General features: G+C 43.9%; 1 protein-coding gene across 1 annotated transcript in view; it reads left to right on the forward strand.

The window, feature by feature from the left end:
* The window catches only part of LOC144498469 (decorin-like), a 66,669-nt gene that overhangs the window by 16,482 nt on the left and 37,182 nt on the right, over window positions 1-13,005 (forward strand). Inside the window, exon 2 of the mRNA XM_078219631.1 lies at window positions 8,967-9,179. Coding sequence (XP_078075757.1) covers window positions 8,996-9,179 — 184 coding nt within the window. The 5' untranslated portion in view covers window positions 8,967-8,995. The remainder of the gene's footprint in view (window positions 1-8,966; window positions 9,180-13,005) is intronic.

Raw genomic sequence — 13,005 nt, forward strand, 5'->3', positions numbered from 1 at the left:
GGACCTGGGTTCAATTCCCGGCTTGGGCCACTGTCTGTGTGGAGTTTGTACATTCTCCTCGTGTCTGCGTGGGTTTCCTCCGGGTGCTCCGGTTTCCTCCCACAGTCCAAAGATATGCGGGTTACGTTGATTGGCCATGCTAAAATTGCCCCTTAGCATCCTGGGAAGCGTAGATTAGAGGGATTAGCGGGTAAAATATGTAGGGATATGGGGGTAGGGCCTGGGTGGGATTGTGGTCGGTGCAGACTCGATGGGCCGAATGGCCTCTTTCTGTACTGTAGGGTTTCTATGATTCTATGATTTCTCTGAGTTGTAATGGACACGCCAAATTTCCTTAGTCTCCTAAGTAGAGGCGTTGGTGGGCTTTCTTTTACTGTAGTTTTGGCGTGGAGGGACCAAGACAGGTCGCTGGTGATTTGGACACCCAGAAACTTGAAGCTCTCGCCATTCCCCTCAGGTAATTAAATTCCAGTCCACAGATCATTATTGGCTCTTTAGTTATCTCATTATTCAAGTAGGCTTCACAAAGTGGCACTCACACATTCTTAACTTCCAACAAGGACCTACATTTCTAAGACCTGACATTCCACAGGTGTTCCTGCCATAACTCGGGCCATTAGTGGTGTTTCCCTTGGGACAGATGTTGATCCACATTTACTGAGAGGCTGAGAGGTTGCAGTGAAACATCCCGCTTCATTTCAGAGCCTCACTCCTATAGCAAACAGCAGCCACTCATATAACACCGATAAATAATGTCTCACATTCCAAAGGATGACATTTATAATATTTAACACTCCCTGAAATATTTCTTCTGCATATATTTCGTAATAATTACAACAAATTTCCATTTTTCCCCTGCAGTAACCTCATTTCTTCCCATACTTTGTTCACCCTCAATGTATCCTGGTTTGGGGGGGGAACGGCGGGGAAGTGGTGGTTGTGTGTGTGGCTGGTGCAGGCAAGGACAGCTGGATTTTAAACAGATGTTTGGTGCCAAGCGAAATAACAGTCGGAGAGTCTGGTGGAACATTAGTAAAGGAAGGATGAGGTGGAGTTCAGTCGCAGACTTGGCATGTAGGATTTCACGTGGATCTGTCAAATAATTTGTCATATCTTAAGAATTGAGTAGAAAAACAGAGTGTAGAATAACATCAAATAGCAGCGAATGAATATGGTGTTTTTCTGACTGCCATCTAAGCTTGTTACTGATAGTTCTCAGCTGGGTTTCAATCAGCTTTGGAGCACTGAAATTTAATGTACAGTGTTTATAATTTGAGCTTTCTATTCATGCTGTTTGTCTCTTTATCTGTTCTCCCCGGCTCCTTCTCTCGGATTGCTATTTACTGCTTCTGTATGTAGTGCTGCAGCTGGAGTTTTGAATAGCCATGAACGTATAGATGTACTGTCTGGCTGTGTTCTAGAGCGATCTTGATCTCTTTTCATAGCCTCCCATTGCTAAGGGTGCAGTCAATGATACTGCAATCAGTCAACAGAAACTGGTGCAGCTCCTACCAATTATCGCAAATTGAAGCACTAAGATTCGCAAAATTCACCCAGTATATGGTGGAGGTTGGGTGTCTATTTAAAAATGCCTACCCTGTAATAGATGTTACAGTCTCTCTGGTAATGTTAGGTAACAGAATAAAAAAAAAGATTTAAATTATCTCACGTCTTTCATAATCCCATGATGTCTCAAAGTATTGTACAGCCAATGAGGTACTTTTCGAATATAGTCGCTGTTGTTTACTGAACATTGTCTAACCGTGACCAGTTTGTATTTAATCATTAATGTTCAATTATGTATATTAGTTCTCTATTTAAACAGGGAATTAAAAACAATGGCCGACATTTCCGGCTGTTTCCACTGGCAGGATCTTCCAGTCCCATTGATAGCAGCCCACCTCCCGCTCTCCGCTACGGGTTCTCTGGAGGGTGTGACCAATGTGGAAACCCGTGCGGGACTGGGAGATCCCACCGCTGGCCAATTGTTGGCCACCTCTGCTGCCGCAATGCACACTGCAGAGGGGTTGGAAAATTCTACCCTTTGAGTGAAGGTATAATAAATCCACATGCTATTTTGTGCACAGTGTGATGATAGATATTTTAAAAAATATTTTTGGGATTATGGTGGTATTCTGTAAGAAAGTTGTGTTTGTGTGTGTGTCCATGATTTATTAAACCGGGGGAAGGTGACTGGAGACAGCTTCTCTGTGAGAACTGAGAGATAAAAGGGTAAAGGTGTGGTGAAGTTTGGTTTATAAGTAAATTGGCTGGAGTTAAAATTTGCATTAAGAGATAAACAGGGACCTGGCTTTTCAAAGGGGAGTTTAGAAGTTGCAAGGGACTATTTCACAACCTACAAAGGTTTCATAAGTAAACAGGGGAAGGTACATTACATTTTATTGACCCAAAAGTGGAGGCAATAGGAAAACATGAAAGATTTCTATATTTGGAAATGTTGAATTCAAAGAGGTATTTGAGGGCAACAAACTCTGAGACGAAAAGGAAAATGGATGTTTTAGAAAATAAGTTTAGTTGAGTTGTGGGCTGGAAATGTCCTGAGGATCAAATCTGTGGGTTGAAAAGATACAAAAGGGTGAATTTGAAGCAGCCATACAGCTTCAGGCCAGAAATGTCTTTGGTCAAAATTTTCTTCCCCGTCCCACCTGTGGGATCTTCCAGTCCCAATCATGGCAATTAGTCACCCTGTGGCATGTTCCCTGGTGGCAATGCAGTGTGCAGGGCATACAAAACCTTGCAGGTGTCAGTGGGACGAGAAGATCTCACCAACAGCCGCCTTGACCACAGGAAAACATGCTGCTTGGGGCGGGGGGGGGGGGGGGGGGGGGGAGGGGGGGGGCAAATATTTCCACCCGCCTTTTGTTTCCAGAAAGCAGTTTGTTTCTGACCCTTTAGTTTGGATTTGCAATGTCTGAGGAGAAGTGTTTGAGGAGTTGTCCAATACGCCTTTTTTAAAGTGACACCAATTCATACTTTGGATAATATTACTGGATTTTTATGATTAAAAATCTATAAGACAGTTGTTGTCAAGAAGGAAGTTTACTTGTGTGTTTTGACCAAGTGGGTTTTTTGAGGGGTTGTTCTGCAAGACAGATTTAACTGTGTAACTTTTATTTTTCTTTCGTAAATCTCTTAATTTTCAAAGTCCTAAAGGTATTGCTGGAGTTCTATGCTTTTGGGGTCAGTAGCTATCCCTCCTCATTTTCAAAATAGATTTAAAAAGGGTTTATGGTCAGTCCCTCTGGGATCTGGCTTGCTTAGCAAACAATGTCTGGGGTGGTCATAAAAGCAGTGAGTTTTTGCGATTTGGAAGGATGGTGGAAGCAGATTCAATATTAACTTTCAAAAGAGGATTGGACTGATATCTGAAAGGGAACAATGATCAATGAAGGAGAGTGGGGCCTCATTGAATCTTTCAAAGAGCCAGCACAGGCACAATGGGCCAAATGTCCTCCATGCTGTAAGATGTGATGATTCTATGGCCCGGACACTGCGGCCATTCATGTTGGCGGGATTCTCTGGTCTCACTGGCAGCGCACCCCCTGCTGCGGGTTTCCTGGCGGTGTGGGGTGGTGTCAATGGACATTCCCACTGAAAGTGACAGAACCAGAAAAATGCGGAGAGGGAGGCCAGAGAATCTCGCCCATTGTCTAATTCGATTCCTGTGTTGTTAAAGCTGCTCATTCCATTACCTGTATTATTTACTCAAATTCTTCCTGTCCAAAAACATCTAAATCCTTCCAAATCCTTACTGTGTAGCAATCTTTGTTATAAAGAAACTGATCACTTGTTGTCAACCTTTAACTATTACTGGTTACATTTTTAGAGGTTCCTCGCTGCAAAGCATGGAACCTTTCCTAAGGGAAGAATTTGCTTGGTATTCTTTATGGCAAATATGTTGTTAATATTTTCAACCAGTTGTGTCTGCTAGCTGTGGTTCAGTGGGTAACATTGACACCCTTGAGTCAGAAGGTGGTGGGTTCAAGTCCAGCTCTCAAGATGTGAGCACCAAATCTTGACTGGTGCTTTTGTGCAGTAACGGGGGGAGTGTTTTGGATTAAATGTTGAAGTGAAGCCCTATCTGAGCTCTCAAAGATCCCTGGCACTCTTTGAGCAACATTTACTCCTCAACTGACGTCTAAAAGCAGATTATCTGGTCATTTACAGGAGGGATGTGGAAATGATTGAAAGGGTGCAGAGAAGATTTGCAAGGGTGTTGCCTGGATTGGTTGGCATGCCTTATGAGATAGGTTGAGGGAGCACGGTCTTTTCTCCTTGGAGAGACGAAGGATGAGAGGTGACCTGATAGAGGTGTACAAGATGTTGAGAGGTATAGATCGGGTGGATTCTCTGAGGCTTTTTCCCAGGGCTGAAATGGCTGCTACGAGAGGACACAGGTTTAAGGTGCTGGGGAGTAGGTACAGAGGAGATGTCAGGGGTAAGTTTTTCACTCAGAGGGTGGTGGGTGAGTGGAATCGGCTGCCGTCAGTGGTGGTGGAGGCAAACTCGATAGGGTCTTTTAAGAGACTTCTGGATGAGTACATGGGACTTAATAGAATTGAGGGTTATAGGTAAGCCTATATATAAGCCTAGGTAGGTAGGGACATGACCGGCACAACTTGTGGGCCGAAGGGCCTGTTTGTGCTGTATTTTTTCTATGTTCTATTTCTGCTTGCTGTGTGCAAATTGGTGGCCATGTTACCCTCTGTTACTATAGTGACTACACTTAAAAAATGCTTCATTGGCTGTATAATTCTCTATGATCTTCTGAGGATATGAAAGGTGCTAGATAAATGCAAGTTCTCTCTTTTATTCTGTAGTGAAATTTCTGTGCATGGTTGTGCGTCTGTTTACTTGTGTTTTGATTGTAAATGATTTATCTAATTGTTTAGATATATAATAAGAGCTTTTACTATAGCCTTCTAGAACATTCTTTTTGAATATTTGATTATTACATTTAGGAGTACAATTGCTTGATGATTATGCTACTGGATTATTAACCCAGAGATAAAAACAAAAAATGCTGGAAATATATTTTCAAGTCAAGGTGGTGAGTGGCTTGGAGGGGAACTTGCAGATGATGGTGTTCCCAAGCATCTGCTACTTTAGGTGGTAGAGATCACGGGTTTGGAAGGCACTATTGAAGGAGCCTTGACAAGTATATCTTGTAGATGGGCTGCCACACTGTGCATTGGTGGTGGAGGGAGTAAATGTTTAAGGTGTTGAAGGGGGTGTTCATCAAGCAGGGCTGCTTTGTCCTGGATGGTGTTGAGCTTCTCGAGAATTGTTGGAGCTACACTCATCCAGACAAGTGGCGGGTGTTCTGTCACACTCCTGACTTATGTCTTAAAGATAATGGAAAGGCTTTGGACAGGGGATAAATTACTCGCTGCAGAATTCCCAACTGTTGATCTGCTTCTATAGCCACAGTCTTTATATGGCTTGTCTCTTTCAGTTCCTGACCTAAATTTAAATTCAGAGGGAAACACATTGATACAAGCTATTTTTAAAAATCTTTACAAAATATATCCAATGTGGTCACATATGACCACATCTCCAATCCTTCTCGCGACAAACTTAGAATATTCGGGCAATATAATTTATTTAGCTCAAAAGAGATGGCCAGCTGTGGAATGAGACAATGTCTGATCTGAAATTCCTTATGTTCATAAGCAACACGTTGGCTGGAACGTAACTGAGAGTAACTGCCGGAATTGTGTGGTAACTAGAACTGTTCCAGTTTTAGAGTAATACACCAGACTGATGACTATTTGACGAGACTTAAATATGATTAGATGTGAATGAAAATGCTGAAATAGGTAGTCAGGGATTCAGTGATGTTTTCCAAAGTTATATTTTTTCTTAATTATATGCCCCAACTCCACAAACATCTATTTCAAAATAACATTTCCCTCTGCATTTATCAGAAATGTGCATGTTGAATGAATTATTGTCAGTTCGCTTGAGACAGTTCAGGAGATATATTTAGAACTCATTGTTATTAGCAGTGGAGGAAAATATTCCTGCTGATTATCAGGATTCAGGAGAACTCTGAAAGGGATGGCCTTATTGAGGGCAATTAAATTATTGTGACACACCCTGTGACAAATTCCCCCAGTTTGTGTCTCCTTCTCTCATGAAACATTGAGGGAACAAAACAGAAAATGCTGGAAAACCTCAGCAGGTCTAACAGCATCTGTGGAGAGAGAATAGAGCCAATGTTTCTGGATGGCCCTTCATCAGAACCCTACCAGCTCTGATGAAGGGTCATCCAGACTCGAAACATTAGTTCTATTCTCTCCCCACAGGTGCTGTCAGACCAGCTGAGGTTTTCCAGCATTTTCTGTTTTTGTTTCAGATTCCAGCATCCACAGTATTTTACTTATATCTAAACATTGAGGGGAGACTGTCTGCTTTGGAGCTTGCATCATGGACCCACATTTATCAGTTACACATATTGGGTGGAAATCAGGAGCAGTTTTCCCATTCATCCTCCCCCTGGACTCAGTCCCATGGAATAGGAGGCAAAAGAGCTCTCCTTGAACGTTCAGTAGCGGGGTGGTGTAAAGAGCCAGTGAATCTACCTCTCTCCTTCTGAACGGCAGAGCAGGCTTCTAGCTGGATGATGTACAACTAACAAGAATTACCATAGAATCCCTGGCACAGTGGTTAGCACTGCTGCCTCATAGCGCCAGGGATCTGGATCCAATTCCGGCCTTGAGTGACTGTCTGTGTGGAGTTTGCATGTTCTCCCCGTGTCTGCGTGGGTTTCCTCCGGGCGCTCCAGTTTCCACCCACACTCCAAAGATGTGCAGGTTAGGTAGATTGGCCATGCTAAATTGCTCTTTAGTATCTAATGATATGTAGGCTAGGTGGATTAGCCATGGTATATGCATGGAGTTATGGGGATAGGGAAGGGGTGAATGGGCATGGGTAAGAAGCTCTTTCAGAGAGTCGGTGCAGATGTGATGGGTCAAATGGCCTCTTTCTGCGTTGTAGGGTTTCTATAGATTCTATGGATAATTAACAAGAATGAGTCACTATAGGAAGGATGTGATTGCACTGGAGAGGGTGCAGAGAAGATTCACCAGGATGCTGCCTGGACTGGAATGTTTCAGCTATGAAGAGAGGCTGGTTAGCCTGAGATTGTTTTCCTTAGAGGAGAGAAGGCTGAAGGGGAGACCTATTGAGATGTACAAAATTATGAGAGACATAGATAGGGTAAATAGGTAGGAACATTTTACATTAGTAGAGATGTCAATAACCAGGGGCTTAGATTTAAGGTAAGGAGCAGGAGATTTAGTGGGGGTTTGAGGAAAGGGTTTTTCGCCCAGAGGGTGGTGGGAATCTGGAACTCACTGCCTGAAAGGGTGGTAGAGGCAGGAACCCTCACAACATTTAAGAAGCATTTAGATGAACACTTGACACACCATTGCAAACAAGGCTATGGACCAAGTACAGGAAAATTGGGATTCGAATAGATAGGTGCTTAATGACCAGTGCAGACGTGATGGACTGGACGGCCTCTTTTTGTGCTGTAAAACTGAGAATGAAATCTAGGCTGACGCTGCAGCGCCGTACTGCGGGAGTGTTGTACTTTCAGAGGTGCAGTCTTTCAGATGAGATGTTAAACTGAGGCTGCTCCACTGTCTCTAGTGAATCTAAGAAACTCCTTAGCAGTTCATAGAATCATAGAATCATAGAAACATAGAATCATAGTTATCAGAGAAGAATGGGGAATATCTCCCAGAGTTCCTGCCGCTATAATATTTATCCCTTGATCAACATCACTAAAACAAAACAGATTATCATTTGTTTTCTCACTATTTGTTCGAGTTTTCTGCGCACAAATTATTGCTTCTTGCATCACATCAGTTCAAAATAGTAATTATAAAACACTTTGGGATGATCTGAGGTTGTGAAAAGTGCTATATAAATGTAAGTTCTTTCACTCAGTGCTGTTGCGTAGTGCTGGCTGAATCTTTGAACAAGTGTGCAAGGGATTAGAACAGAGTGGATGGAGTGTTAGCTGAGTGCAGAACCTGGAATTACAGTGGGCAGCTGGTCTTTGAAACCCCCAATTCAATAGATGCAGAATCTACTTCAAGTAAACTGCGGGAAACAACTGACTGGGAATGGGAGGAAAATCTCTCCACTGAACTGCATACAGTTTTGGTCTCCTTTTTGTAAGGAATAGAGGGATTGCAAAGAAGGTTCAGCAGACTGATTCCCGGGACCGTCCTATGGGAAGAGATTGAAGAAACTGGGCTCGTATTCTCCAGTGTTTAGAAGAATGAGTGGTGATCTCACTGAAACAAAGACAATTCTTACATGGCTCAACAGAGTAGATGCAGGTAGGATCTTTCCCCTGGCTGGGTCTACAACCAGGGAACCAGTCTCAGAATAAGGGGTAGGCCATTTAGGACTGATATTAGGAAAAATTTCTTCAGTCAAAAGGTGGTGAATCTTTGAATTCTTTACCCCTGCAGACTGTAGAGTCATTGAGTATGCTCAAAACAGAGATTGATAGATTTTTTGATATTAATGATATCAAGGGATATGGGGATAATGTGGGAAAATAGCATTGACGTAGAAAGTCAGCCATTATCTAGCTGAATGGCAGTGGAGACTCAAGGGGCCGAATGGCCTACTCTGCCATTTCCTATGCTCCTACGATCTCAAAGGTTTGAGTTTCCCTGCCCCCTGCAAAGCTTTACTAAATGTCACTATCTTGATCTTTGAATGACATAATACATGTTACACATAATATAGCAAGATGCATTGAAGGGGAAATATGTGAGGGAGAAAGGGATAGAAGGACATGTTGATGGGGTTAGAATAGAGTGTAGGAGGAGACTAGTTGGGCTGAATAGGCCTGCTCCGGGACTGCCAATGTAATGCATTTCTGTGTGTCGTAACCACAGTGTTCCTTTGTCTTCTCCTAGGTTAAGTCACTGTGTTACTTGTACCAACCATGCGTGTGATCATATTGCTGGCGTTCCTGGTCGCAGCCTCCTGGGCCAAGCCATTCCGTCAGACACAGTTCCTTGACTTTATGCTGGAGGATGAGGGATCTGGTTTTCTCCCTGAAAGCGAGGGGCCCATCTGCCCATTTGGTTGCCAGTGCCATCGCAGAGTGGTTCAGTGCTCTGACTTAGGTAAGCTATGTGATCTCAAACTGCTCCAGTCATGGGGGGATTTCTCTTCCCCGTCATCTTCACCTTGAATAAATCAGGTCAAATTCTCAGCCTTGTTTTCATCTCCCTCCATTTTCTCACCCTTCACTATCTCTGTAACTACCCCCGAGGTCTCCAGCCCTCCTAGATTTCTTTGTTGCTCTTATTTTATGAGCATCCCTGATTTTTAATGGCTCCACCATTGCTGCCCATGCCTTCAGCTGCTTAGGCCCGAAGCTCTGGAAATCTCCCCTAAACCTCTTGGTCTCTCTCGTCCTTTAAAATGGTCTCCTAAACACCTACCTCTTTGACTGGATTTTTAATCAGCTGTCCCAATAACCCTTTCTTTGGCTTAGTTTTATTTTTGATGATGCCCTTGTGAAGCTCCTTTGGGCTGTTTTATCATTTCAGCTAGTTCTTGTTCGATATGAAGAATGGTTCTGATCGAGTAAATGAGGAAAAGCCACTTCCATTGGTGGGGCCCGGTAGAAGCAGGGTGTCGGTAACCATGGAGGGGAAATGAGGAGAATCTTCGTTTTAACACAATTAGTAGTTATGATCTGGAAAGCACTGCCTGAAAGGACAGAAGCAGGCTGAGTCGTAACTTTCAAAAGGGAATCGAATTTGTACTTGAAAAGGAAAAGGAAATGAAGGGCAATATGGGAAAGAGCTGGGGCGGGACTAAGTGGGCACGCTTTCAACAAGCTATCATAGGCACGATGGCTGAATGGCCTCCTCTCTGTGTTAATGTTGAATGGAGTACATGCTTTAAGTTGGTAATTAAGCACCGCTGTCCCCGGTTGGGGAAGGAATAGAAAACCATTGCAACAGTACGTAAACCAGTTCACTCTGGGTGTCTGGGAGGAACTGGATGAGTCTGTGACTTTACTTTGTTGTCTGGGAAATAAACCTGTTTTAAGATACAGGCTCGCTACTGACTCACTCTTCCACAACATTCCATTATCGGAATTAACACTCTGCTGGATGGTTGTATGGTTTGATAATATTACTGACCACGAAGGATGGAATTGTGAAAATGATGAATAGAATCCTATTGTATCTGATACTGAATTGTAAATCTGGATTTAAAACAGAAAATGCCGGATAAACTCAGCAGGTTTGGCAGCATCTGTGGAGCGAGAAACAGAGTTAACGTTCCGAGTCCTTAGCTTTGTGACACTATAAGGCTTCTTCAGTCCTGAATGGCACCATTAGCACCTCCTTTGTCTTATGTCCACAACATCTTTACCAATCCTTCTTTAGCTCTGATTTATGCCTGATACTTCATTCTGCCCCAGCCCACTCTCTAACTATATAACTCACTACATTTCATTCCCTCTTCAGTTCTGTAGAACAGTCATATTGGACTCATGTAGAACGCATATTCCACTGTGAATGGTCACAGTGCCCGCATAGTCCAAGTTCAAGAAACCTGCATCCAATCAGCCAGAGCCCAATTTCCCAACCATTCAGTTGGAAAAACAATGACTTTGGAACAAAATCCTTCATAGCGAGTCCAAGCCTGATCACCGAACACATCCCAAGAATGGAAAAACATTCTTTGAATATCTTCTCCTTTTGAACAGATTGGCTTATAATGAGTTGTAAGGCATGTTTGTGCATGTTTTTATTTAATTTTTGGATCAGTGATGTGCACGACAGAAATGTAGATTGAGTCCAGGGCAAGGACACAAACACAAAATGTGTCCATAATTGCTTAGTTTGATCATCAGCTTTGATGCAGGCTTACAAAGCTTTCTGAAAATGATAGATGGCCTGGGTAAATTAAAACAAGTTGCCATTTATAGAGTTCATCAGACAGAAAGATTTGGAATTTTAAAAAATTCTCTCAGGGGATGTGGATGTTATTGGGCTAGGCCAGAATCTTTGCCCATCCCTAATTGCCCAAGATGGTGCCTTCTTGAGACGTTGCAGTCCTTGTGTTGTAGGAACACGCACAGTGCTGTTGCCTCACGGAAATGCTCTCAGGGTCCTTTAGCACTGTGCGGAGTGGTTTCCAGTATAGGCTGCTGCTGCACACCATTCACTCCCTTGCCTTCGCCCGCTGTCCAGACACATCCAGGTGTGCTTTCCATCTAGTGATGGAGGACCCACTGGAGGGTTTTCTACACAGGAGTCCTCCCACATATAGGAACCTGGGCTGGAGGATGTTGTTAGAAGCAGTCCCATACAACCGTAGGTTGCGTTGTTTCAATGACTTTCAAGATGACTGCCTCTTTTGCAGTCGTGTGGAGTATGTGGACTAGTTTTCTGAGAAATCTGTTACTTTTTTTTTGGTTGCAATTCAGCACCATGTTCTTGATCTTCAGGCACCTGGTACAAAAGGGATAAGGGGGAGGGGGGGTGGTGGTGGTGGGGCAGGGGGTGAGAGGACCACCTCCTCTTAGCCCTACTCCTGGGCCCTGCCAAGCTGGCCATTAATAGGTTCAGGCAGTTGAGAGGGTTGCCCATCCTGACTTTCTCTCCCTTTTCTGTGGCTATGTTCGCTGCCGGGTGTTCCTGGAAAGGGAGCATGCACCGGCACACAGGTGTCTATGGACTCCATCATAAGAACATAAGAACATAAGAAATAGGAGCAGGAGTAGGCCATCTAGCCCCTCGAGCCTGCCCCGCCATTCAATAAGATCATGGCTGATCTGAAGTGGATCAGTTCCACTTACCCGCCTGATCCCTATAATCCCTAATTCCCTTACCGATCAGGAATTTCATCTATCCGTGATTTAAACATATTCAACGAGGTAGCCTCCACCACTTCAGTGGGCAGAGAATTCCAGAGATTCACCACCCTCTGAGAGAAGAAGTTCCTCCTCAACTCTGTCCTAAACTGACCCCCCTTTATTTTGAGGCTGTGCCCTCTAGTTCGAGTTTCCTTTCTAAGTGGAAAGAATCTCTCCATCTCTACCCTATCCAGCCCCTTCATTATCTTATAGGTCTCTATAAGATCCCCCCTCAGCCTTCTAAATTCCAATGAATACAAACCCAATCTGCTCAGTCTCTCCTCATAATCAACACCCCTCATCTCTGGTATCAACCTGGTGAACCTTCTCTGCACTCCCTCCAAGGCCAATATATCCTTCCGCAAATAAGGGGACCAATACTGCACACAGTATTCCAGCTGCGGCCTCACCAATGCCCTGTACAGATGCAGCAAGACATCTCTGCTTTTATATTCTATCCCCCTTGCGATATAGGCCAACATCCCATTTGCCTTCTTGATCACCTGTTGCACCTGCAGACTGGGTTTTTGCATCTCATGCACAAGGACCCCCAGGTCCCTCTGCACAGCAGCATGTTGTAATTTCTTTCCATTTAGATAATAATCCAATTTGCTATTATTTATTCCAAAGTGAATAACCTCGCATTTGTTAACGTTATACTCCATCTGCCAGATCCTCGCCCACTCACTCAGCCTGTCCAAATCTCTCTGCAGACCTTCTACGCCCTCCACACGATTCACTTTTCCACTTATCTTTGTGTCGTCTGCAAACTTTGTTACCCTACACTCAGTCCCCTCCTCCAGATCGTCTATATAAATGGTAAATAGTTGAGGCCCCAGTACCGATCCCTGCGGCACGCCACTAGTTACCATCTGCCAACCAGAAAAGCACCCATTTATGCCGACTCTCTGCTTCCTGTCGGATAGCCAATCCCCAATCCACGCTAACACCCTACCCCCAACTCCGGGTGACCCAATCTTCTTCAGCAATCTTTTGTGAGGCACCTTATCAAATGCCTTTTGGAAATCCAAAAACACCGCATCCACCGGTTCCCCTCCGTCAACCGCACT

The sequence above is a fragment of the Mustelus asterias genome, chromosome 9 (genome assembly GCF_964213995.1).
Source record: "Mustelus asterias chromosome 9, sMusAst1.hap1.1, whole genome shotgun sequence".
Classification (NCBI taxonomy): domain Eukaryota; kingdom Metazoa; phylum Chordata; class Chondrichthyes; order Carcharhiniformes; family Triakidae; genus Mustelus; species Mustelus asterias.